Raw genomic sequence first — 26390 nt, 5'->3', positions numbered from 1 at the left:
ATAACTCTGGCGCTGGAGCAAGGAGCCTGACCAGCAACAAGCTTCGCTTAGCTGGAAAGGCTTTTCTGCCCTCAGCATTGACCGGCCGAATTTTTGACCAGAGCCATAGATAACATGAACTACCTGGATTGGACACTCGTTTTTGGCGCCAAAAATAAGAGGCCACTTTGGCCTCTTATTTTTAAAGGCGGCCTGTAACACTTTTGAGAGGCTGATATCTCAGCAACCACTGGGCCGATTAGCCTGCGGTCTTCTTTGTTCGGTAGCCCCATCCCTTCTGCCCCATAATAGACTTCTCATGATGCGTCTAGGTGACTGCCGTAGCACGTGCCACGTGAAAAGTCAAGGGTGTTCACTGTTCAGGGTATTTTACATAAGTAGCGCTTTTGCGAGGCTTATATCTCAGCAACCACTTGACCGATGTACATGCGGTAATTTTTGTAGGGTAGCTTCATTCATTTTACCAAGTATTGGGCTATTCCCGATGCATGTGGGTGACCCCTTATGCACGTGCCACGTGCAATACGAAGAAGTGTCAGTTTTGTAACAATTGCAATATCTCGGTAACTACTCGGCCGATTGCGCTGAAACTTGGCATACAAATACGCACCCACCGGGCAATGTATATCCATGTGCCAGAGATGGGGTGCTGCTGCACGTGCGCACGTGCAGGGCAGGGGTCGTTTCCAGATCCCGAGAACGGCTGGACCGATGGCGCTCAAATTTGGTACACGGTTAGGGACCAGTTAGAAGGGTGCCGTGCACAAGTCAGTTGGGACCCATATTGCACGTGCGCACGTGCAGGGTGCCGCTTCCAGATCTCGAGAACGGCTGGACCGATGCCGCTCAAATTTGGTACACGGTTAGGGACCAGTTAGAAGGGTGCCGTGCACAAGGCAGTTGGGACCCATATTGCACGTGCGCACGTGCAGGGTGCCGCTTCCAGATCTCGAGAACGGCTGGACCGATGGCGCTCAAATTTGGTACACGGTTAGGGACCAGTTAGAAGGGTGCCGTGCACAAGTCAGTTGGGACCCATATTGCACGTGCGCACGTGCAGGGTGCCGCTTTCACATCTCAAGAACGACTGGACCAATTGCACTCATATTTGGCACATCGCTATAGACCGGTTATTAGGGTGCCGTGCACCGAGAAAGTTGTGGCTCTGCGCGTGCTCACGCGCGCACGTGCACACCCCTCCGTCATATCTCGGGAACGGACTGACCGATTGCAATGAAATTTGGTGTGTGGCTGTTTGTTGCTTTTGTTGTGTGGCTGGATGCTGACCGTGTATGAATTTTTCTCAGTCGACGAAGGTAAAGTAATGCACGTGCGCACATGCACACCTTATTTATATTTCTTCGAAAATCACCAAATATAACTGGTTTCCACATACATGTCACTGAAAAGCACATTTCATCGCAGTATGAGCACGGAGCACAACACATAAATAAAAGTCGTTTTGGCCTGCTTGACCAAAACAGGCAAGAGTTTTTTAGATGACCACCCCAAGCCCGAGGAAAAGTAAGAATGCCCATCCAGCCGAGGTAGAAGTAAGAATGCCCATCCATGCCCATCCAACCGAGCGTCTTGTACAAACTAAGCCTATGTATAAAAAAAAACAACGGCATAAGAGCACTTAACACAATTGTGGATCACCACACTCCTCACGCTCACGCATGTGGGACTACGGTACGCCCGGTCGGCCAGACTGGGACGGCGCCGTATGACAGTTTCCACAGTCCATGGGAGTCCGTAGGCTATCTCCAGAGGTTAGCCCGGAAAGGTAAAGGGCGAGGCACGAAAGCACTACCACAGTTCAGTTGAGTTCTCGACAACATGTGCGAGATCGCACACGCCTCTTCGTGTGTGTGCTAGTACCTCTAGGCTCTAGCTCTTCTTGATGCCGGATAGCTTACGCCTCTTATCGTCTGTTGCTTTCTTCGCTGCACAGTTTCCACGTTTGGCATGGATCGCGCTGTTGATGTCCCTCACCATGTTGCCTGCAAACAGGTTAAACAAGGCCCTTGACATACGTTCCAAGCTTTGGGCGAATCCATGCCCCTTGGGGCAGCTTGTATCTCTGACGATGGAGCTTCGTGTCGTGACTGCTTTTACCACGTCGACAAATGCCTCTCTAGGACTAAAGCATTCAAAAAGAAGTCTTTTTGAGGCCTCTTTTCGCACGAGTTCTTTCCAGATTCTAAGGATAAGCATCGTGGTTTCTATGGCGAGCGAGGACGGCACGATGAGTCGCCCTCGATCCAATATCTTCGTGAAAGACTGGACGATGCTGTCCTCCTGGTCCTCATCGTTCACTTGAATGGGTATGCTACCATGCTCTCTTGAGACCAGAACGTCGGAGCACTCCTTGCACTGCCCGTTTTTTGTTGCTGACCGAGCCAGGTATCCGGCGATATGCCCCAGTGCTGCCTTTTCTGAATCAGACGGCTGGTCTTGTTCAGCGTCTTCTGATTCTTCGACAGCTTCTCTCAGCTTGAGTACGGCTGCTGAGTCACCTTGGGCTCTGGTCTTCTGTGAAAGTGCCATTCTGGTCGGTAGTTCGGAGACCTTTACTCCAGACCACCAGATAAGACTGCTGACGCGGATGACCGTTTCGCCCTCCATGAACTGACGTACACTGGCCCAGTAGTTGCTCCCAGCCAGTTTTCTCAAATGGCCAAAATGTCCTTCGATGGCGTCCGACTGGACTTTGCCGAGGAGCACGTACTGGACGACGTCTGGGTAGCGCTCCAGGAGATGGTTGGCGAGACCGTGCAGACCTCTGCAGGTGTAGTACACTGCCATGCCCGTGTCCTTCGACAGTTTGGCTGTCACAGGGCAATCACTTTGCACCCAGTCGCGCATGAACGTACCGAAGTCTACCAGAAACTGGAGTGAGTTTGCGCTCTTCTCGCAGTTCTTGCGTAACGGCACACGGTTGTCGTCATTCAGCCTGCTTGCCATGTGCGGCGACTTTACGTTACAGATGTTAAACCATCGACGCACGAGCTCCAAGAACTCGGCGGTGTCCTTGAAGCTTGCGAACTTCGGCTGATGCTCTGCAAAGTGGCGGAGTGCAGCGGATGTCGACTCGTGAGTTGCCGCAGCAGCCAGCTTGACATTCACCTTTTCAAGGCACGATGGGTGCAGGACCTTGTCGGTGAGTTTATGTGCCAATTTGGCTGGGTTTCCGCGCTCCATGTTGAACACTAGCTCCAGATGATTGAAATCCACTGCCAGTGGATGTTGTGCCTGCAAAGGAGTAAAAAATATAGTCAGCCAGCTGTCTAGAAAAAAAAGAGCAGCCTGAGTAATGATAACAAACAGGTCCCGATTCCCAGACTCTTTGTTCATTTACCTGACCCAAAGTTGAGTGGAGCGTTTCGGTCACACCTTGCCCTTGGTCATGACCTTGACCAAAGGTCAAATTTTCAAATTGACCTTTGAAGGTCAAATTATAGTTCATTCGACGCGTCTCGACGAGAGAAACACGATGCTGGCAAAATTAATGTCGTGGCTCTTGAGTCAAGAGTTAGGTATTGAAGAAAAACATGTTTTCCTAAAAAGCGGCTATTTTTGGAGTTTCTGCGCTCTGGAGGCTAAGCCGTTGACCTGAGGTCAAATCTGAGAACATTATTCAGAAAGAACTGTATAAGAGCTATCGAACGCGCTTTTCCACGGCGCTGTAGCTCTATTGGTTCCCGAGTTGTCCGTTGGCAGTTTCGAAAAATGTTGAAATAGCAAAAGTTGACATTTGATGGCCTCTAGTGACCTGACCTTTGACCTGATCTAAAAAATGACCAAGTATTTTCGTCATGGTTTTCGACGTTCTTTCGAATACCCCTTACCGCGTGTCGCTACGTGGCTCGGAGTATGAGTTAGAGGGGAGGTGTTCACCCCCCCCCCCCCCCCCAGCAGGGCGTGGAAATCCAGGACCCCAGCGGGGCGCGGGTTAAATGTGTTCAGCTCAACCATGCAAATCGGCTTATATGCAACATGACCTTTCCCGTGACCTACACCTGGGGTAAATTTTGCAGCTAGCTGCAGTTCAACTTGCCTTAGAGTCGGTGAAAGGAGGACAGCTCAGCGACCTCTGCTTCATAAGTCCGTAGTAGATGTTCTTGAATAGATGCACGGTATCATACATCGTGAAAATGCGTTCTTCTGTTGCTGTGAATGGGTTGATGATGAACTCTGGATGGTCGCCACCTGTGCCGAGGGACTTGTGAAAGGCCTGATTCACTCGATGGTTGTCGGTTGTTACTGACACCACCTTAAAACCCACGTCCGTGAGACCCTTAAGAACCTTGTCAAAAGTGTCTTTGACCTGGTTCTTTGAGACGTGTGACACTGGTGTCATGCTGACCATGTCTTTGTAGCTCCCGGCCACGGAGCTGATGTGGGTGCAGAAGAGTGTTTTGGTGACATCTTCAGCCGTATCACCCATTCCGTACACTCTGCCTCCTGCCATTTCAACGGATTGAGCTGTGTACACTTCGTCCATTGAAAGGTTCACCAGCCGATCTCGTGGTTCGAGCGCCTCTATACGCATGCCCAAGTAGGTCATAGTCGCGTCGTCAAGACCAATGCCCATCTGAAGAGCCGAAGTTAGTCGACGGACAGTCTTTGAGCTAGGCAGGCAAAACATTGCAGACGTCTGAAGCTGGCTGTACAGTCTGGGACTCAGTCTGTCCCAGACAACTGCGTTGCAGAGAAGGTCAGACGAGTACCTTCTACCGTTTGCCTTCTTGGTGACCAGTCGCAGCTGCTCCGCTGTGAATGACACCAGTGGCCGAAGAGCTTCATCACTGCTGGGATCACTGCACACCTCCTCGAGCATTCGTGCTGCCGCCTGAAGACGTGAAGCAGCGTCAGCAGTCAGCGTTCTCAGACGGGCAAGCACATTTAGCACTTGACTTGTTGTTGACAACTTCGTAGACGGTACAATGTCCAGCATAGTATCCGTGGACAGCAAAACACCTTGGTGGTGGATCTTGAAAGACATGTCTTCGTAAACCGACACGTTATGGACTATCGTTGGCAATCCGGTTTCGGCGTCGACTTCTTCAGCACGGATGCTGAGCAGTGGCTTGCTGTCAAGATCCATGAGCACAGGTCTGAAAGCAAAAATGAGGTAAAATCTTAATGCCCTGCTCATCTTTTATCTTAAAGTGGGTAGGCATGCTTTTACATGGGTGGTGGATTGGATGTAAAGCCATACAAATTTTGCACAATTTCGGGCCATCAAATATTAGCTAAAACCCACGCTGTAATGTGGTTCTCAGCCAACTCTTAGCGGAAAAAATATAAGAGCAGTATTCAAAAAGCTTTGAAAGAGCTATCGAATGCGCTTTTCCGCGGCGCTATAGCGCTGTTGGTTCCCGAGTTTTACGCCGATTTAACCCGCGCCCCAGTGGTGGTCTCAGTCAACTTCGCCATAGTGGGAGGGGGGGGGGGGCATATGTTACCACACCCACCTCTAACTCAAAAACTAAGAGGGCTAGAAAGACGCGGTAAAAACAGTCGATAGCTCTCAATGCGTACGTTTGAAAGTATTTAGTCATTTTTCATCTTAGAGCAATATTGGGGTCACCAGATGTCATCACAGGTCATCAATTTGCCAAATGTCATATTTTTTAGAAAACATGCCGTCATCTCAGGAACTATGATAGCTAGAAAACGCATGGAAAAGCGATCGATATCTTTTGAACTCTTCTTTTGATAATTTCATCATCAAAATTGACGTCAGGTCAACGGTTAAGCCTCCATAGTTCAACCATTGTGAAAATAGCTGTTTTTGGATAAAACGTTGTTTCACGAATAACTTCTGAACCAGCAAAGATGAAGAATTGGCAATGGCACTATCGTGTTTCTTCTATCCTTTAGTCGCTTCAAAAAATATGTTTTTTACTTGGAAAGGTCAAGGTCAAACTTTGACCTCAGGTCAAGGTCACATGGTGACCTAAATACTAAATAGGTCATGTTGCATATCATTAGATGCGTCTCGACAAGACAAACACAATGAAGCCATCAATGAAGTGTTCTATCTCTTTCCAATCGAGGGTTATTGGCAAAAATATGGTTGTAGCCTCAAATGACCTCGGATGACCTTTCAAGAGGCTATCAGCAAAAAAGACAAATTGGTCGTCACGGGTGGTCCAAATCATTATGATTCTGAAGTATTTGGACTGTTCCTATGCGTACAAACGGATCTAGAGGCATTTTCATTTTTCTCCATTGACTTATAATGGAAAGGCCACGCCACTGGCCTGACCTTAGGTCACGCACGGATATAAAAAATACGAGATATGCAAATTCTAGGTGCCCATAACATCAGGCCATCCACCAAGTTTAATACCTCTGACAAACACTGCAGGCTGGACATGATCGCAAAGTTTTTAGGCTTGGTCAGTTAACTTGACCTGGTGACCTGACCTGACATGACCTGGGGTCAAAAATTTCACACATTTTCCAAAATTAATGTACAGCAAGTTACTCCAAGCGGTGCGGCGCTACGCGCCGCGGTTTTTTATTCACACGCAAAAAAAAAACGCGACAGGCTGGTAACATATAGCCCCCCTTACTGGGGCAAAGGTTAAGGAAAAAGTATCAAAATCGGTGAAAAAAATTCGATATCATTTTAATTAAATTTGGTGACATCCAGTCACCTCATCACTGACAACATGAAAAAACATGACCGGGGTGACTTTGAAAGATCTGTAAAGCGCTCTATCTATATCTTTTCTCGCGTCATTCTAGCTTTCTTACTCTCGGAGATAACCTGGTGTGGCCAAATACGCCCCCCCCCCTCCACCATGGCGAATTTGGCTGCGATACCCACCCGGGCACGGGTTAATGTTTGGATACAAAAACAGTATAGCATACCTGAATCCAGATGGCAGTCTCTCGCTTTGTAGTTTGTGCTGCAAGTCTGACAAATCAGTTAGGCTGTCGTGTTCCTGGAATGCAGTCAAGAGGTCTTCCAGACGCTTATTATCGCGTGACTGGCGAGCAGACGAGGATGCGAGCTTTGTCGGTCTCGCAGGGTCCGGTGGTCCGGTGTCCGAGTCTACATGACCGTCGAAGATAGAAGGCACCGCGTTGGGTTGCAGACGAGTACGTTTTATCTTTCCGTTGTCATCCTTTTCGGCCCGTCGAAGATCACTGGCCTTAAAATGTTTTTCACATACGCCTGTTTGGGTAGCATCAAAATCTGTCCTGCCCAGTGCCTTCAGCCAGAGATCGCGAACGGTTTTGTTTCTGGGAAATCTGAATACACATTTTTTAAATGTCGTTCTCTCGCTCGTCTCACCTTCTTTATACAGCACGGCATCTCTCTTCTTGTTCTTATAACCCGACCGACAGTTAAGCGCAGCGCATTTAACTGTCATATTTACACTGCTCGCCGACGGACTTATCTGCTTACATTATAGAATGTAACTAATGGCATATAAAGAAACAATATCATTCATCGCACTGTCATGAAATAATAAAAAGCAGCCTCTTGCCTTTCGTGACTTTCAAAACGACTCTCAAAAATGCTTTAACAGCTGTTGAATGTCGCGTGCACTTCAGTTTAAACATTCTTTCGTTTCTTGCCTAATTTGACAGCAAATAGCAAAATTGCAAATAAATTTACAAAATAGAAACGCATGTTTTGTGTAAAGGCCTGGCTACATTATGCGTTTTCTGCGTGCGTTTTTGCTGGTTGGCATGTAACCCCTCTGTGTGCCGCTGAGGTCATCTCAGGTCATAAACGGTCGCCAGCAGTTTTTTGGCTATAACTTTTAATAGAGGCGTGCTAGAGCGGTAAAAACACGTCATAAGTGTTCAGCTCGACGATACGGATCGACTGATATGGAACATGACCCTTTCCGGTCAGGTCATGACCTTGACCTGGGGTCAAATTTTCAAAATAACCTTTCAAGGTCAATAAATAGTTGATTCGACGCGTCTCGACGAGAGGAATACGATGCTGCCAAAATAAACTGGCTGTCTTGAGGGCCACATCAAAAGAAATGTGGGCCTTGAGCTATTCCCGAAAAACATTTTTTTCGTGAAAACGGCTATTTTGACAGTTTTTGCCCCCTGGAGGCTAACCGTTGATCTGATGTCAAATCTGAGAACAATATTTAGAAAGGCCTTGAAAAGGTCTGTCGAATACGCTTTTCCGCGGCATTGTAGGTTTATTGGTTTTCGAGTTAGCCGTTGAAAGTTTCCAAAATTAATTATTGAAATGGACTTAATTTGACTTTTGATGACTCTGGTGACCTGACTTTTGACCGGACCTAAAAAATGACTGAAGAGTTTCCGTCATTATTTTTAACGCTCTTTCGAATACCCCTTACCGCGTGTCGCTACGTGGCCCAGGAATCGAGTTAGACGGGGGAGCGTGAAAACGCCCCCCCCCCCCCCAGCCAAGTTCCAAGTTCAGGCCACCAGCGGGTTAACAATTGTGTAAGCAAATGTGTTTTTTTTTTAATGAGAACGAATATTAGTCTGAGGCACCCATGCGTAGGTGGTTGTGCGTATAGGATACAAATCTTATGAGTGTGCACATTTATGCCTCTCCCACAACGCATGTACTAAAGTACCTATATTATTACCAGCCCGCTTCACTCTTAAGCATAAGGTGGGATGTGAATATGCGCAACTGTAAAGTAGGCATGTACCTGACCTGACCGTAATCTCTAGCCTGAGCGAGCTGAGTTATCGATTATAGCCCGAATCTGATCACTTCGGTGAAGATGAGCTATGGCTAGTTTGAGCATTATTATGAATATTATGGTGTTAAAAATGACCTTATGTTCACGATACAATAAGAATCTGATCATCATCAGCCTGCCAGTTTTTCAGCTGTAAAAAATGGGCTGTGCACCTCCATACGTGCATGCTCACAGCCATTCTGATGCGTACAATCAGTACACCTTGCTATTCCCTGATGGCACGCCAAGTTTGATCCAAAAGTTTTGTTAACTTTAAAATGGGGTGTGAACGTGCACACGTGCATATTCCCACCCATTGTGATGCACACCATCAATGCACTTTGTTATTCCCTAATCGTAAGCCAACTTCGATCAATATCGGGCCTGCTCGTTATTAAGCCGTTATTATGAGGTGTGCACGTGGCACGTGCATATTCACACCCTTCTGAGGCACACAGTCACGACACTTTGTTATCCTTCAATCGCACACCAGCTTTTTATTGAAGGCGGCGTGTCCCATTTTTAGCTGGAACTATGGGATGTGCACGTGCGCACGTGCATTACCTCACCTTCGTCGACTAGAAAAACTCATACACGGTCAGCATCCAGCCACACACCAAATTTCATTGCAATCGGTCAGTCCGTTCCCGAGATATGACGGAGGGGTGTGCACGTGCGCGCGTGAGCACGCGCAGAGCCACAACTTTCTCGGTGCACGGCACCCTACTAACCGGTCTATAGCGATGTGCCAAATATGAATGCAATCGGTCCAGTCGTTCTTGAGATGTGAAAGCGACACCTTGCACGTGCGCACGTGCAATATGGGTCCCAACTGACTTGTGCACGGCACCCTACTAACTGGTCCCTAACCGTGTACCAAATTTGAGCGCCATCGGTCCAGCCGTTCTTGAGATGTGAAAGCGACACCTTGCACGTGCGCACGTGCAATATGGGTCCCAACTGACTTGTGCACGGCACCCTACTAACTGGTCCCTAACCGTGTACCAAATTTGAGCGCCATCGGTCCAGCCGTTCTCGAGATCTGGAAGCGGCACCCTGCACGTGCGCACGTGCAATATATGGGTCCCAACTGCCTTGTGCACGGCACCCTTCTAACTGGTCCCTAACCGTGTACCAAATTTGAGCGTCATCGGTCCAGCCGTTCTCGAGATCTGGAAGTGGCACCCTGCACGTGCGCACGTGCAATATGGGTCCCAGCTGACTTGTGCACGGCACCATTCTAACTGGTCGCTAACCGTGTACCAAATTTGAGCGCCATCGGTCCAGCCGTTCTCGAGATCTGGAAGCGGCACCCTGCACGTGCGCACGTGCAATATGGGTCCCAACTGCCTTGTGCACGGCACCCTTCTAACTGGTCCCTAACCGTGTACCAAATTTGAGCGGCATCGGTCCAGCCGTTCTCGAGATCTGGAAGCGGCACCCTGCACGTGCGCACGTGCAATATGGGTCCCAACTGACTTGTGCACGGCACCCTTCTAACTGGTCCCTAACCGTGTACCAAATTTGAGCGCCATCGGTCCAGCCGTTCTCGAGATCTGGAAACGACCCCTGCCCTGCACGTGCGCACGTGCAGCAGCACCCCATCTCTGGCACATGGATATACATTGCCCGGTGGATGCGTATTTGTATGCCAAGTTTCAACGCAATCGACCGAGTAGTTACCGAGATATTGCAATTGTTACAAAACTGACACTTCTTCGTATTGCACGTGGCACGTGCATAAGGGGTCACCCACATGCATCGGGAACAGTCCAATACTTGGTAAAATGAATGAAGCTACCCTACAAAAATTACCGCATGTACATCGGTCAAGTGGTTGCTGAGATATAAGCCTCGCAAAAGCGCTACTTATGCAAAATACCCTGAACAGTGAACATCCCTGACTTTTCACGTGGCACGTGCTACGGCAGTCACCTAGACGCATCATGAGAAGTCAATTATGGGGCAGAAGGGATGGGGCTACCGAACAAAAAAGACCGCAGGCTAATCGGCCCAGTGGTTGCTGAGATATCAGCCTCTCAAAAGTGTTACAGGCCGCCTTTAAAAATAAGAGGCCAAAGTGGCCTCTTATTTTTGGCGCCAAAAACGAGTGTCCAATCCAGGTAGTTCATGTTATCTATGCCAGAGCGAATCCCCACGTATGTTTGCATGACGTGTGAATGAGCGATTGTTTTTTCTACTCTAGATGAATGCATGCCCTTCTGAGTGAAAGTTGCTTTCGGTATCGTAGTAGAGAACAGTCATCTGTCTGGTTTCAGCAGTGGCTACTTTCGCATTCTGTTCTTGTCTCCGCCTAAACCCGCTACCCCTTCTCTCATTTGCTTTTTTTAGTTTTATTTCCTTTCTTAGCAGGGAGTGCCGCGACTTATCAGTTTATTTTATCTGGTGTTAACGTAAGGTTCTGCTAGTCGCTGGGTTTGAGGGCGGGGGCACTCCTGGTCACCTGATCATGGGTGGCGGAGTAGTTCGAAAAAAAAATCGCCATTTCAATATTTCAGGCACTTGTCATTGACTCGTAATGTTAACTGTTTTTCCATCCTGGATAGAGGCTTTCTACGTCATATGACATTAGGCTCCGCCCACGACTGCGGCATTGACCCGTGCCCATCAGCGACCTCTGTACAAACGACACTTCTGCCATCTGTGAAGGACTATGAATTTCGCTGACGCTTCACGTGCTATGAGTCAATTGCAGCAGACGGTCAAGTAAATGTTAGGCTCTTGTTGACTCTTGTATATAGGACCAAGAGGACCATCACTCCTCAACCTACTACTCAGTCGTGCTTCGAACAAACGTTAACGATTCCTAACAAATACGATTTTCGATGTAGGGTATCTGTTTGAAATACGAGCGAGCCGTATGATGTGAAGCTCAGGCAATTAACTTATTATTGCGTTGTTCGATGGTTACATAGCGATGTACAAATCGGCAGCTACTTGGTGACATCCGACATCCCATTATCGCATTATCTGCAACGCCATAGGCTTTAAATACAGGTGAATATTTCCTAACCTTATGTCAGTTATATGCCATCTGCCCGTCATTTGCAGCTTATAAAAAAATATATATCAGCGAACATATCAGCATTGTAGAAGCAATGCGCATTGAGCATTTATGACTCCTTAGTCATCATGTCGCTCTCTGGGCACTGTCAGCCAAGACGCTACGCACAACTCCGCCGGCTTTCGGCACCGCTCGACCGTCGCCCGTCCCCGCTCCCCGCCACAGCGAGAGTGACCGCGCGCCGGCCCGAAACCGCCGCAGGCCAAGACCACAGAGGCGGGGCTTAGCTGTGACGTCATAACGTATCACAGACTGACTGGTGATAGCCTCTACACACCGGATGAAAATCTTGCTCGAAATTTAACATTACGAGTCAATGACAAGTGCCTGAAATATTGAAATGGCGATAAAATATCTAAATTGTAAAAGTTTCGGCCTGTCTTGAAACGGCCATGTCCTGAGCTTGGTTGAAATTCCTTCACGCATTTAAAAGTAATCGCGAAAAATTAGGGTCTCAAGGGGTCTGGCGCTAACAGTAGATACCTACAGGGTGGGGCAGAAAGATTTACCTCTTGATTTTTGAAAATATTTCGGTCCAGAACGAAGATATTCAAATGATTTTTGGTACACGTATTCAGTAGCATGTACACATCTCAGCAACGGCACTATGAACCAATCTGACCACCTTTGGTCTTCACCCCTGCCCCGAAACCTCTCCCTGCGGAGAGGCGCGAGCGCCGCACGGTGTCTTCGTCGAAATTCGACCATGCCGTCTCGAGTGCCAGCTTCAGAGCGGCGATTCTGCTGTGTGGTGTTGCACACTTCTCCCTCTCCAGGATGGCCCAGGTGGTGAAGTCCATCGGGTTCAGGTCTGGACTTGATGGTGTCCGCATGTCCTTGTCCCAGAATCCAGGCATGTGGGTCTTGCACCACTGTTGAGTGAAGTTGGCCGTCTGAGACGACGCAACGTCCTGGACGACGACGTATCCGTCTCGGAACGACTGAGTGATCCAAGGCAGAGCATGTTACTCCAGCAGATGGACATTAACGTGTGAACTGACTTTCACACCCGCCTCGATGAAGATCAAGGGTCTTTTTGAGCCGTCGGATGCGACGGCAGCTCAAACCATGACACCAGCAAGGTTGTAGCGACCAAAACTTGCCTGGATAGCAGGATCAATGCTGGATGTACCATCTGCCAAGATTCTGACGCCTTGAGAGCTCATCTGGGGCTCAACCGTGGAAATCTTTTTATCAGATCAGAGGAAGACCTTGCTACCGGCGCTTCTGATTTCCTCCAATATCTTTTGGGCCATGTGAAGCCGCTTCTCCTTGGATGCCGCCGAAATTAGGCGTCGACGTTGCATCGTGTATGACTCAAGGCCCAAATCATCGTTTATGATTCTCCTGATCGTTTTAGGCGAAAAATCGAGGTCCTTTGCCAGTTTGCGCATGTTTCGCCAAGGAGTTCGAGACACCATCTTGTGCACGATATCAACCAGCTCTTTGGCGCGGACATGTCTTGTTCTGCCTGGGATGGGCTTCCTCGACACCGTACCTGTCCCTTTAAGGCATTTAATTACACTGTTAGCAGTTTTTATGGCAACACCGAGCTGTTTGGGAACGCTTCGGACGCTGTGGCCAGCCTGCATCGGCGCCGCAATTTGGGTTCTTTTTGCAATCTCCGCCATAGCTCATCAACAACCATGACGAAATAAAACACAATCATAAAAATTATACACGAGTCAGTTGGGAAGCCGCATGCAAAATTTCACTAAAATCCGTCCAAAACTTTTTGAGTTATGGGCTGAAAACAAACAGGTAAATCTTTCTGCCCCACCCTGTACCTACAGGCTTTCATTTCTCTCATTTCTTTCAATTCTTTCATTTCTCCCATTTCTTTCAATTCTTTCATTTCTCTCATTTATTTCATTATACTTTCATGCAATGTGCATACTGCATGAATTTGTATTTACAATATTTTGATTTTTGATCCAGAAATATATCCCAGACTACTCGTATCTAATCATAGTCTCACTCAATGTCACTATAGTTCGTTTTTTTTTCAAAAGGACGCTGGCTCCAAGTATGTTTTTCGAACAAGCACGTGTTTTTGCGAGCAAAACGAGCAAAAACTGAACCTGAGAAACTCGAAAGTCGCCTTGTTTTAACATGTGAATTATTCCCGATAAATTCCATGCCTGCGTTTTGGAACTAGACATGAGAACAGTGGTGACGTCATGCTGTGGAACTTGCATTGCAATGCAATGCATAACTATCATGGAAAGAACCGCTTACTCGATTCGGGCCTCGGTAAGAGCAAAAAACGAAGTTTTCCCAAAATTCGTTGGCAATGAATGCTTTCGTATGGACATTGGGTGCCAGCTGCCACCAGTGACGTCATCATAGTATGCTCATTTTTGAAGTCACAATCTCCATGTTTTTACCGAGGACAATTTGAAATCGATCATTTTTTCGGCAGGAAATTCTTATCCAGACGCTGAAGTTGCCAAAACTCACGTGAGAGCTTCGATAATGAACTTTGAGCCAGCGTCCTTTTGAAAAAAAACGAACTATAATCATGAGATATCAATTGGACCTGGACTGCTGCCAGGTGTTTGTGGAATCAATTGTCATTCATTTCAATTCGTTGTTCCTGTTTGATGAAGTGTCTGGGGTCTGAAGTCTCCTGTCATGCCCATGCATTCTTTATTGTGCTATTTAACAGAAAGTACAAGCTCACATGCATAAACACATTAACCACATGTACCCATACGAACCGCCGGTGCCGCTCAGAGCCTGTGCTCCCTGGCGCGGCGGTTACAGCGCCCCGCCGGCTTCCTCTGCGCTGACCACTTGGTTATATAGGTCTTTGTGGAGGTAGAAGAATATGTAGCCGTTTCTCTGGTGTCCCTCGCCCATAATGTCGGCCTCGTCGACACAGCTGACTCGGCTATCGTTATAGTGGTACCAACGGTCCCTGCCGACGCTGTAGACGTCCGATACGTAGTGTCCGGAGTGCGTGGCGCTGCCGTAGTGGCTGACGACGCCCACCAGCCGGTAGGTAAAGTCGCCGGCCAGGTCCACTGAGCAGAGAGACTGGCCGTCTTCCACGCAGAAATCCGAGAGCTGTGCCTGCTCCGAGGTGTCGGCCGGCGCTCCCTTCCCCAGCGACCTCACGATGGCTTCCTGGAGCTCGCCATCTTCGTCCTCGCGGGTCCGCGCCGGTTTGGACTCGGAGTCAGCGTCCAGCACCACCAGCTCATCCTGCGCTGGCGGCGGCGGCGGCAGCGGCTCGGCACCGGTCGCCGGTGAAGAGGGACGCGCCGGCGCTGCGGTTCCGGCCGACACCGGCGATCCGGCGGCGGCGGACTCCGGCGGGCCGGCGCTGGCGGTCGGCACTGATGACGGTCCACAGGCGGCGGGCGGCGGCGACGGACCCGACCTGGGCGCCTCAGACTCCTCGAAGTCGGAGAGGGTGCACAGGGAAGGCTTCCTGCACTTCCACTCGGGAGGCCGGGTGACGTCATCCGCGACATATTCGTTCAGTGAAAGGAACTTGGGAATGCCGACATTGGCGCGGATTTTCTTCGATTCCTCCCCAAGGAAGACGTACCGGTTGAGCTGTAGTATCAGCGTCCTGGGCAGCTGGCTGATTTTGGTGGTGACGCGGCACTCATCATGCTGGCAGTGCTGACAGAGCCGCTCGCGCCGGTCAGGCCGCATGCACATTCGCAGTGCGTCCTGCAGCGTGGGCGTCTCCGTGCCCTGGCGGCGCGGCACTCTGACAAACCAGCATATGTTTTCTTGCCGCTTCAGCGCCGTTTCATGACACTTGGTGCACATGTAGCTCTCGACGATCTGGTACTGAAAGTTGTCTCGCACCGGGTTGTCGGTCGGTCGCCGCGCGTCGATCTCTTCCTTCATAGTGTCTAGCAGGCGCAGCAAGAACTCATTGGCGTCCTGCATCTCGGTACCTATGAACGCCGGGTCGATGTCGGCGAACACGTCGCGCAGATCGTTGAGATGGCTGGAGACTGATTTGCTGAAAGCCTTCTGGCGCAGCACCATCAGTTTGGCGACGGCACGCAGCGTGCGGCACTGGCCGCTCTCGTCCAGGCCCGAGATCAGGGAAATCATCTCACTGAGGAACGGTCGCAGGCCCAGCAGCGACTGCAGGGTGGCGTTCTGGTAGCAGGAGTTCCCGTAGTTGGGTAGGCCGATATACAGAGGGTCCTTGCCATCATTGTCGGAGTCGAGCGGCCGGATGGCCGGGACTAGCTGCAGGCCGCGGCTGGCCGCCTGCGCCTTGCCACAGTGCAGCTGCGGGTTCTTGTCGCCCTCGCCGGACTTGCGCAGCGACGGCGGCAGCCGCATCTGTGGACTGGCGGCGGACAGCGAGCCGCCGGCTTCGGCCGAGTCACCGTAGAACCGGCGCGGGCCGACGCCAGCCACCTGCAACAGCTTCGTGTTCTCCCTGTCAGCGCGGTCCGGGCAGCTGGGCGCCCGCTCCTTCGAGCGCGACAGTCGCGAACCCTTGGCCTCGGACGGGTGCATGGTCCCCAATGTAGATCCACCTTGGCTCGACTTTGAGAGGGAATGACTTGAGTCGATGTCAGATGCCTGCCTTCCAGCGTTTTCATCGCTATCTGGTTCTTGGCTGCATGGTGACGACTCAGCAGTGCAGGAAGGCTGCGCATGGACTCGTCGAAGCGTTGACGTGTCGTCAGCTGCTGCCAGTCGCACAGCAGCCGCGTTGCCACGTGCCACTGCCACCGATATGCGCTGCATTAAGTGTTCCATGTCTCGCCGATCGCCGGTTGTCTGAACGATCCGCTGACCGAGTTCTCTTAAGAAGTGAAGACTATCAGTGCCAAAAGCACCAGATGTCTCGACGGCGACTGTTTGGAACAGGTACCGCCGACTTAAGTCAGCGTAGCGTCGACGTTTGCGTCCTTCGGCAGCAGTGGCTGCGGCACTCGCGCGCGATGCGCATGCGGATACTGAGGAGGCACTGAAAGTGTCGACGCACGTTGCATCCCAAATGAGGCATTTCCCCTCTGAGTAAGTGAAGGTTGTGATGCCATCGGGACGGCGTCCGTCGCCGCGATCCAAGCCGGCAGGTTCTAGGACTGCTGGAAGGCCGGCGGCAGCGAGGCCACGTTTGATAATGTTATTGAGCTCTGCGTGGCGGGGTAGTCGACCGGCGCTTAACTGGCAGCTGAGACCGTGCAGACCACGCTCATCAATGTCGGCCCCGCAGCGGCAGCGATGGGGAGCGCAGAGCAATCCGCAGAGCGATTGCTGTCCGCAAGGTGTCAGGCTCAATCAGGGTGCCTACACTTGGTGACGGGTAGGCGTTGAGCCAGGCGCCTGAGTGTGGCTGTGCGGCGGCTCGGAGTCTGGCTTGGCACACCTTATCGGTGCTGCTGTCTAGCAGGTGCGTGCTGATAGACTTGGCCTCTGAGCGGTCCCATTCGCGTTGAAGGTGCCGCTTTTCGTCGTCTGGCGGTGTTAGACCGGTGCGGTTTTGCCACTCACTGACCAGACGCCGTGTGGTCTCGTTGAAGTCAGCTGAGGTAGTTTCATTGATGGCTGCCACCATGGCCGCAGATGCGACATGCGATGCCAGGTGAGCGGGGAGGGCTAGATCGGAGGTCATCCTCACACCAAGCCCGCCAAGACTGACAGGCAGTGTGGCCTGTCGCCAGGCTTCGTCGCGCATCTGAACGTTGGTGATCGCCTCTAGACCCTTCCTCACGACCTCGTCGATCCCAGAAAGCAAGTCAATGTGTCTGTGGGCTGGGGAACTTCTCAAAAGGTAGAGTAGGCGAGGCATAGAGACATAGTTCTTAAGCAAGAAGAAGGATTGGTGGGGCTCTTCCATGCTTCTGAGACGCCGTACTAGTTTCTCAATCTCCTGCTTGCCGAGTAGGAGTCTGTGTCGTGTTTGAGAGTCATTCATTGGTGCGCCGAGCAGTTCCAGGTCATCCAGGCAGACTTCATGAGCGTCAGGGAGGATGCCGTGCAAATCCTCCAAGATGTTCTGTTTTTGCTGGGCCCCTTGCTTTCCCAGGAAGGTGCATTCGCATTTCGCACCGTTGAAGTGCAGGCCAGCCTTCTCAAAGTTCTCTTTGACGCGCTCAATGCTGGCGAGCACTTTTGGCAGCGGACCAGCCAGAGTGCCGTCGTCCAAGTACCAGACGTTGATGTCTGCATCTGCTGCTTTGGTGGCGGTGTCTATGGCCAGCGAGAACAGCAAAGAGCTGAGAGGGTCTCCTTGCTGGATGCCGGTTTTAGACAGCACTTGGCTCTCTCCGATGAACAGGGGAGCAGATTGGCTGTACCCTTGCCATACGAGAGAATAGATGTCAGGTGCTCTTGCTCTCACTGCCTCCAGCATGCTGTCTCTGCGCACTGAGTTAAAGGCATTTGAGACATCCAGCTTCACGAGTATCCTGTCTTCGCTGGGTTCCGACTGCTGGATGTATGTTCGAACAGCATGGACTGCCGCCTCACATCCATTTCTTGTGGCCACGCCCAGTTGCACGGGCCTCAGTTCGGCCCCGATTCGTCCGGAGACTGAGTGCGCAGCTACTTTTGCAGTGATGCGGCGGTACACGCTTCCGACGGCAATGGGTCTAAGGCCGCCGTCCTTCTTACGCAGAGCGATCAGAGAAGCGCCGAAGAATGCTGGCAAGACAAACTCAGGAAGGCGGCCACATAACGCCAGATTGACGAGAGCCGTCAAAGCTGTGAGAAGGCGTGCTCCGGCTTCGGCAGTTGTTCTGGAGATCAGAGATCGCAGGTGAGCGGGTCGGACTCCGTCTAGTCCAGCGCTCGAGCTCGGTGGAAATGAGTTGATGGCCTTCAGGACGTCTGCTTCAGATGCTGTTAGCGATGCTGTGTTAGCGATGCTCTGTTACAATGCCCATGCATTGTAACAGAGGGCGATTTTCCTGTCTTTTTTCTATGACCCGACGCTTTCGGTTTCGGCGATCCCTGGCGGCGATGTGTGACATCATTCATACGCGTTTCGGCTGATAGGGCTCGTGCTACATGACCGCGGCCTGCGTGTCGATAATCCGTGTTGTTCGGTTTGTTGTCAGAAGTGAGTGGAAATGGCGAGGCTCCTATCGGTCAGTTGTGCGATGGCCTCGCGCCCCTGCGGACCCGATCTTTGAACTCATTCTTTAGCCGGGATAAAGAGGGACATTCCTACGACACCCTAAGAAGTGGGCATCCAGTCCGGTCCGAACGGGTGGTGCCCGGAAGTCACGCTGTTTTCGCACCAAATTGTGCTGTGTGGGTGTAGGATGGGCTCGTCGTCCAGCGTTCAGCTCGAGTTCCGAGCGGCTCCATGGTTCTGATCAGTATCGCCGTTCAGATTTTACCGTGGTCGTTGTTGGTCTCTACATGACTCGGCTAACCAATCCACCGGATAAATTCAGTGTTTGTTGTGAGTCGTGACAGTCGTTCAGTGCTGTCGGTTCTTACCATCTGAGATCTGGGTCACTCCGCAGTTCTTGTCGATAATGAAACGGCTCAGTGGTCGTGATCAGGGCAGCGATTTTGGTTCGATTGACAAATGACAATCACTTTGCGATGGGCTTTGTGGGACTTTCGTTCGTGTTGAGCGGCTTAAAAAGATGCATCTAGTCTGAGAGCAGCCGCGGCAGCCGCTGGCTCGTGACCTTTTGTCGTCGTATAACGCGGCAATAACCCCTGCAGCGGGGTATGTTGATGTTTTGCACGCGCCCCTGCCCTGTCGCTGCTCACAGGCATTTTAGATCGACGGCCTTTGCTGCACCCGTTTTTGTTGTCACTGGGAATTAAACGAGGCCATTTCTAGCATTTCTAGCGCTAACGTCCCGTCCAGTGGAGAGTCGAGGTTCGCAGGGCACGGACGGCGTGCACTCGATCCGGCGAGTCTGCCGCTACAGCTGAGTTCAGCGTGCAGAGGATTCAGTTAGTCTGCAAAGTACTACGCAAGAACTTCGTTTAGTTTATGGCTTTTCGCTTGATGCTTGCGTTTTCTCACAAAGACGACTGAACAGTAACATGCTCGACACTTACGTAACGTTTTGAACGGCCCCGCTCTCGTGGGCGCTGGTATCCAGGAAATTGCCCAATGAGCCGCCGGCTGTTTTTCGTTTCGTTCTCCCCCTCGTATCGCCGCCAAGTGTGCCGGCTGGCGGCTGAGTGTCCAGCCGACCCTTGTCCCCTCCCCGGTGGGGATGGGGGGGGGGGCAGCTCTCCGGGCGTACGGTGTTTGTCATTGGATCGGCCGCCGGCCGGGCAGTGCGGCAGTCGCCGGGCGACGGGCAACATGGCTCCTCAAGGTACAGTCTCTCACCCCTCCTCCTAAACGCACACCTGTGCGGGCTGATAAATATTCATTGGTATTGATCTGGCTATCATGCTGATGATCCTCTGTTTCGTCATTGTATTCATGTGGCCTGTGGGTCTCGAACTCAAGTATGGATTTATCAGCTGTTCTAATTGCGCACCATGCCATCAGCGGCACACGGTGTTGTGTTCATTGTGCGTTTCTAATCGACCAGATCTGACTCCGCGTGTGCTCCTTCCCCATGCCGTTGTATCAACACACGTTTGGTTGGGTGGGGCGGGGCGCCCCTGTCTAGTGTCTCCTGCGGTGAGTGCGGTGCCACAGGTGGTGAGTCAGCTCCGCCGACGACAGGTGGTGTAAGCGCCGCACGATGATTGGCGTTCTTCGGTGGATTCTTTAGTGTACCTATTTACGCCGTGGTCGATGACGCATAACATGTGCTGTGGGCGGTACGGTCCTCTGCATAAAGTTTTTGCTGTGGATGGTGCGGTGTTTATAACGTTTACCGTTAGCAGTGGTCTATAGTGGGTGCCATTATGTGTGCTGTTAGGCGGTGGGTCGTTCTATGATTTGTGTCGTTAGCAGCGGTCTGTGCTGGGTGCTAGATAAAATGCGTTCTTGTGGTGGTTGTGAGGCTCTTTGTTTGTGCACTCTGCTCGCTACGGGGTTCTGTGTAGATTGTCGTTACGGTTTTTGTTCTTTGATGTGGGCTGTTGTGTGCGTTTCGGGCTACAAAATGTGTGCTATTAATTGTCGATGTGCGGCTCTGTGATGCATGGTTTAGTCTGGTGATAGGTTGATCCATACCGTTCATATATATTAGCCAACACATGGTGTCGTGTGGTCTCTTGCCGGCTACTCTTTTGTCCCCCTCACAAAGCATTTGAAAGTGATCTACGCCTAGTGTTTCCTAAGGGCCACAAACTTTCCCTATACGAAAATAGAAGCTATCAGTTCCTCATCGCCAGCAGAAACCAGGCCGTACTAGACGGATGTTTTCAGCATACCCTCAGCCTCGGCATCAGCAGCCTCCCCCCCCCCCAAACGCACACACGTCACACGCGGAGTAGGGCGCCATGTCATCTTCATCTCCGGTTACCTTAAACATGTCCATCAGTCGGTGGGGGGTCATGTGCGATGGTCATGTCGCCTCCGCTCCTGCTCCCGCTCCTGTTGTGCCGTGCTGTGCTGGCCAGGAGGGGGGGGGGGGCTGGTCGGCCCCGTGTATATCCCGTGACAGCTGACAGGGCTCGAACTCAGGGTGACGGATCGTTTTACGTAAACTTCCCATTCAGCAAGATTGACTACAAAGAGTCAGCGAAAGTAACTATCGAATATCAGCTACCGTCTTTGTGAATGTGACATTTGTTTGTCACTTTTCTTCTGAGAAAGGCAGGAGCGAAAGAGTAGTTGATCAGGTGCTAAGTTATGTGCCCAGCTGGGTTTAATGGGAATTACTTTGGCTTTCAAGCTGCCGATTGATATGTTTATCGATGTATCATTTGAATGTGCATGTCCATCGTCATTAGTCACGCCTGTGACGCAGTTTGATGACATATGATGTATCCACAGAAGATGGCTGAGGTCCTTTGTTCTTAACTTTTCTCAGACTCTTTAGACATTCTCGCAAATGTACTGGCGGAGCAGTTTGTGTAAACACCTCGTTTGCCTATCTGCTTATCAGTGCGTGTGTGTGTTCTATGAGTCAGACCGCGGTTATTTTGTTTTCAGTCGTTTGTTTTGTTCGTTGGCGACGCTAACACCGATTTTCACAAGCAAAGTTCAAATATGTCTGACCACATGTGTCACGAAGTGGTCTTGTGTACGCACTTTGAACAATTGTTCCTCGTGAGTCATCGGAGTCATTTTCAGTGCTGGTGTCTTTTCAATTTCCGTATTTGAGAAAAAGGCCGTAGAAGCCTTGATGTGCTAAGATCGGTAGTTATTCGAGAAATCACCTTAGCAATGAATGTCAAAGTCTGCTCTCGTGATTCACTCTCAATCGCTAAAATGCGATGTAGATGCATCAACAGTAGGTACCCATTGTTGTCTTATTTTACTGACAACCTGTTGTCCCTTTTGACTACCTACCTACTCCTTTCATCTGTCCGTCGGTCCGCCCGTCCAATGCCCATCCATCCGTCCGTACCGTCCGTCAGTCCATTGATCATGCTGTGCGACTGTACCATCTGACCGTGCGTGTCTGTCTCTCCCGGCAGTGAATTCTGACGGCGACGGGCGTATGCTGGACGGTGCGACATGTTGATGTTCTGCCCCACCTGCGCCAACATTCTCATCATCGAGGAGGGCCGCGACTGCTACCGATTCGCCTGCGCCACCTGTCCGTACGTGCACAACGTGCGCCGTAAGCTGGGCAGCCGCACGTACCCCAAGCTGAAGGAGGTCGACGACGTGCTCGGAGGGGCCGCCGCCTGGGAGAACGTCGACTCGACCGCCGAGACCTGCCCAGAGTGCCGACACGGACGCGCCTACTTTATGCAGATTCAGACCCGCTCGGCCGACGAGCCTATGACCACATTCTACAAGTGCTGCAACCCGTCGTGCGGCCATCGCTGGAAGGATTAGTGTGTGCGCGGTGGATGTACTCGCTGGTGACGCGCCTACCCGCACCGCTCAGCCGCCTGGTGACACGAGCGAGTGTGCGCCGCGCCGGCGACGTGTGTCCTCTCCCTGAGTCGATGCCCGAGCTGCTCTCGCTGGCTGAGGGCGACCGCGAGCAGCTGGCGGCGTCAGTCGCGGCACACCTGCGGCGCGGTGGCGTGGCGGCGCTGCCCACCGACACTGTGTACGGCCTGGCCGCGCTGGCACAGGACGCCGGCGCCGTGGCCCGTCTCTACACCATCAAACGGCGCTGCGAGCTGAAACCAATCGCCATCTGCGTGTCTCGCCCGGAGGAGATCGGCCGCTGGGCGCACGTCACCGCCCCGGAGGCGCTGCTGCACGACCTGCTGCCCGGACCGGTGACGCTCGTGTTTCGGCGCACGCCGGCGCTTAACGGTGAGCTGAACCCGCACACGGAACTGGTGGGTGTGCGTGTGCCTGACCACCCTTTCCTCCTGGACCTAGTGTCGCGCTGCGGCGGACCTCTGGCTCTGACCAGTGCTAATCTGAGCGGCCGTCCCAGCCCGCTGCGCGCGGACGAGTTCTCGGAGCTGCACAGCCAGCTCGCCTGTGTCGTGGACGGTGGTACGCTGGGGGACAGTCCGCTGGCCAGGCTAGGGAGCACTGTAGTGGACCTGTCACAGGCTGGCACGTTTCACATCGTGCGCGCCGGCAGTGCCGAGTGGGCCACGCGCCGCGTGTTAGAGGACCGCTACGGCTGGAAGGAGCGGCTCTAACATGTCGGTGAAGCGGGCGATGCGTCTGTTTCGGCACCGACTGCCGGCCACCGCTGATGTGATCGAGTACCACCGAGAGCTGCGTCTGCGGCTGGTAGCTACCCTCAGCGAGTGCACCAAGGCCGTGCAGCACGAGTTTCACGACAGCGATGAGCCCATTCCGAGCGGCGAGCTCACCAACGAGCTGTGCCGCGCGCTCGAGGCGCTCTTCATCCACGGCCTGCGCGACTCGTTCCTCGAGCGGGTGACCAGCGCCATCAGTGACACGCGCCCGCCGGAGCCCAACTTCTGGCCGCCGCTGCTCGTCGTCAGCCACAGTGATGTCATCGAACAGATCGGCGCCCTCTCCCAGATCCGCACCGACATCGGCAAGGCGCGCTCGTGGCTGCGCGGCGCGCTCAACGACGGACTACTCACCAGCTACATGGCTATGATCATCGCCGATACTCGCCTGCTCGGCTATCACTACGACCGACTGTCGTTGATGCGGGACCAGGAGCAGATGGAGATCGTGATGCGCTACCTGCAGGGCCTGGAGACGCTCCGGTTCGCGTTGGCCACCAACTCGAGCCTGCTCAATACGTGGGACGAAATGTCGCTGGAGATGGCGGGCATCTGGTTCCAGCCGCGGCGGCTGGGACGGGGCGCCGTGGCACAGGCGCAGGACGTGGCGGCTGCTATACCCGAACAGAAACCGCGGCCGCAGCCGCCGGCCGAGCTGGCGCTGCCGCTGCCCGAGCCGCGAGCGCCCACACTCATCATGAATGCGCTCGACCCGGACATGGCGTTCGACGTTATCATGCGCTCGTCGTGTGTAGAGAGGCCGTCGGCGATGATCAATGAAACTACCAGCGGAGGTGGCGGCGCGGGCACCAACTCCGAGGCCAGCAGTCTGGCCGGCGAGGTGGCGGCGATCACCGGCCGGCCGCCGCCTCCGAGCGAGTCGTACATCAGTGTGCTGGAGTCGTACCGCGAGAGCAGCCCGCGCGCCCGCTCCCTGATGCAGACACCGGACGTGCAGTTCATGTACGGACGCAGTGTAGACAGCTCGGGCGCGTCGGCTGCCTCGTCGGCCGGCGCCGCCAACGATCTGGAGGGGAGCGGCGAGTCGGAAAAACCGCCGGCGGAGACCGCGGCGCCAGACTCGGCCGGACAGAGTGAGGAGAAGCCGGCCGCGGACGAACAGCCGGTGCCGGAAACAGTGGACAGTCGCTACTACTGGCTGACGGATATTCCTGCTGAGGGAGCTCTGGACAAACAGCAGTACACGTGCGGTAGCTGCCACCGGTTCGTGGGCATGCTGTACGGAGAGCCGCGCCTCTGTACCCTGGACGGCGCTCTGTACTGCGGCGACTGCCACACGGGCCGCGACCACGCCCAGCTCCCCGCCCGCATCATACACAACTGGGACTTTGACCGATACCCGGTGGCGCGCTGCAACCGAGAGTTCCTCGAGCAGGTTGACTCGGAGCCTACTATCAACGTGGCCGAGCACAACATCAGCATCTACAACGTTAGCGCCGAGATGGACCGCGTGCGCCTGCTGCGTGTTCGACTCGTGTTTCTGAACGCGTTCCTGCACACGTGTCGGAGCGGCGCGGCCGCCGAGCTGGAGCGCCGTCTGCAAGGGCGCCGCCACCTCTGTGAACACGTGCACCTGTACGCGCCGGTGGACCTGCGTGACACGCGGAACGGCTCTCTGGCGAGCACCCTGCAGACGGTGGTCGAGTTCGCTGTGGAGCACGTGATGAACTGCGGCCTGTGCAGCCAGCGCGGCTTTGTGTGCGAGTTCTGCCGGGACGAGAACATCATCTACCCGTTCGAGCTGGAGACGACGCGCCAGTGCCGGCAGTGCTGCGGCCTGTACCACAGCCGCTGCTGGCGCCGGCCGACTCCGTGCCCGCGCTGCGAGCGCTACCGGCGCCGGGCCGAGCTGCGCCAGCTGCTCGATGAGCCGCAGCTGGACGGCGGACAGAGCACGCCCGCCGCCGGCGCGCAGTCCGAACAGTAGCTGATGTGCCGCGCTCGGCTCACTATGTGTGATGGTGCTGTGCGGGTCCGCGGCCGACGCTTAGTGTGATGTGCGGGTCATTTAGCCGTGGTCTCTGCCGGGCGTGGACTGCCGTTGAAGACTGACTCAGGTCTGATAGACGTGTAGTGTGGTGTGTGAACTACAGAGGCTGAAGGAATGACCGCTAATGTGCCTACCTGGCCAGTCGCGTGCGCCGTGATCTATTTTTGGAGGCGCTGACACTTGGGAGCAATGCGCCCGTTTACGGTCACTTACGCATAGATTGCGACGGACGCAGTGTAGCGGTAAGAAGATTGAGTGTGTGACAAAGATGCGCTGACACTTGACACAAACATGATTCACGCTTGTGAGATATGGGGTACGTGTCGCACAGTTCCTTACCATTGACTCTCCACCCAATAAAATGGTGTATGTTTCATTCTCTCTATTGTCCTACCACTGCAGTCAGTTTGCAGTTCAAGTATATAGGGCCTTGGTCGTTTCATTCGCATGACGCAGCTTTGTCAAACATTTAAGTACCCAGCTGTTGGGTGGAAACGTTATACATATATGCTGTTTGTGTTAGTCTCGATTCGATCAACCCAGGTAAACTTATTTATTGACCTCAAAACGAAATCGGTGATTGTGTACCGTCTCTGGTCTTGAAAATAAAGATTGTCCATTATAAATCACATCTGGTCGCAGATGACTCCACGCGTAACACGATCGGTTCTTCACTCCACTTCTGTCTGACTCTTCTGATAAACTGTACATGTTTACTGTCGGTTAGTGGTCGACGCTGAAACTGCGAAGTGTAGAGCGTAGACCATGTGTAGGGATACGGCCACTGTGATAGCAAGGCCACCGCCGCAAAGAATCTCTAACCAAGCTGGAGTGGGCATCTGACCAAGTTCCATACCAATACATGTTGATCTGA

General features: G+C 52.6%; 5 protein-coding genes across 5 annotated transcripts; 3 read left to right on the top strand and 2 right to left on the bottom strand.

The window, feature by feature from the left end:
• Positions 1–1262: 1262 nt before the first annotated feature.
• LOC122369948 lies at positions 1263–7467 on the bottom strand. The gene is made up of 3 exons (XM_043345109.1): positions 6889–7467; positions 4061–5120; positions 1263–3255 (listed from the first exon to the last, which is right to left on the bottom strand). Exons 1-3 carry the CDS (start codon positions 7392–7394, stop codon positions 1891–1893), a joined length of 2931 nt encoding a protein of 976 aa, XP_043201044.1. The 5' UTR covers positions 7395–7467; the 3' UTR covers positions 1263–1890.
• A 7086-nt stretch (positions 7468–14553) lies between these two features.
• Positions 14554–16290, bottom strand: LOC122369947 (ubiquitin carboxyl-terminal hydrolase 37-like). The gene is made up of 2 exons (XM_043345107.1): positions 15174–16290; positions 14554–15005 (listed from the first exon to the last, which is right to left on the bottom strand). The coding sequence occupies exons 1-2, from the start codon at positions 16288–16290 to the stop codon at positions 14554–14556; spliced, it is 1569 nt and encodes a 522-aa protein (XP_043201042.1).
• A 6052-nt stretch (positions 16291–22342) lies between these two features.
• Positions 22343–22669, top strand: LOC122369954 (DNA-directed RNA polymerase III subunit RPC10-like). Its single transcript, XM_043345119.1, has one exon. The coding sequence runs from the start codon at positions 22343–22345 to the stop codon at positions 22667–22669; it is 327 nt and encodes a 108-aa protein (XP_043201054.1).
• A 14-nt stretch (positions 22670–22683) lies between these two features.
• LOC122369953 (yrdC domain-containing protein, mitochondrial-like) lies at positions 22684–23442 on the top strand. Its single transcript, XM_043345118.1, has one exon. The coding sequence runs from the start codon at positions 22684–22686 to the stop codon at positions 23440–23442; it is 759 nt and encodes a 252-aa protein (XP_043201053.1).
• A 1-nt stretch (position 23443) lies between these two features.
• Positions 23444–26142, top strand: LOC122369949 (pleckstrin homology domain-containing family M member 1-like). Its single transcript, XM_043345110.1, has one exon. It carries the CDS (start codon positions 23444–23446, stop codon positions 25451–25453), a length of 2010 nt encoding a protein of 669 aa, XP_043201045.1. The 3' UTR covers positions 25454–26142.
• Positions 26143–26390: the final 248 nt, after the last annotated feature.

The sequence above is a fragment of the Amphibalanus amphitrite genome, unplaced genomic scaffold, assembly GCF_019059575.1.
Source record: "Amphibalanus amphitrite isolate SeventyFive unplaced genomic scaffold, NRLGWU_Aamphi_draft 001086F_arrow, whole genome shotgun sequence".
In the NCBI taxonomy this organism is placed as follows: domain Eukaryota; kingdom Metazoa; phylum Arthropoda; class Thecostraca; order Balanomorpha; family Balanidae; genus Amphibalanus; species Amphibalanus amphitrite.
Note: the sequence above shows the minus strand (reverse complement) of the source record. Positions and strands in the feature narration are given on the sequence as shown.

Bases quoted from the DNA above. Each gene is read 5' to 3' on its own strand.
- LOC122369948 (XM_043345109.1), bottom strand. From the start codon at position 7,394: ATGACAGTTAAATGCGCTGCGCTTAACTGTCGGTCGGGTTATAAGAAC. The intron at 5,121-6,888 runs GTATGCTATACT...TTTTGCTTTCAG, and splicing joins AGACTGCCATCTGGATTCAG to ACCTGTGCTCATGGATCTTG. The intron at 3,256-4,060 runs GCAAGTTGAACT...ACTCCTTTGCAG, and splicing joins CTCCTTTCACCGACTCTAAG to GCACAACATCCACTGGCAGT.
- LOC122369947 (XM_043345107.1), bottom strand. From the start codon at position 16,290: ATGCACCCGTCCGAGGCCAAGGGTTCGCGACTGTCGCGCTCGAAGGAG. The intron at 15,006-15,173 runs GTCCGTCGCCGC...CGCCGCCGCCAG, and splicing joins GTCTGAGGCGCCCAGGTCGG to CGCAGGATGAGCTGGTGGTG.
- LOC122369954 (XM_043345119.1), top strand. From the start codon at position 22,343: ATGTTGATGTTCTGCCCCACCTGCGCCAACATTCTCATCATCGAGGAG.
- LOC122369953 (XM_043345118.1), top strand. From the start codon at position 22,684: ATGTACTCGCTGGTGACGCGCCTACCCGCACCGCTCAGCCGCCTGGTG.
- LOC122369949 (XM_043345110.1), top strand. From the start codon at position 23,444: ATGTCGGTGAAGCGGGCGATGCGTCTGTTTCGGCACCGACTGCCGGCC.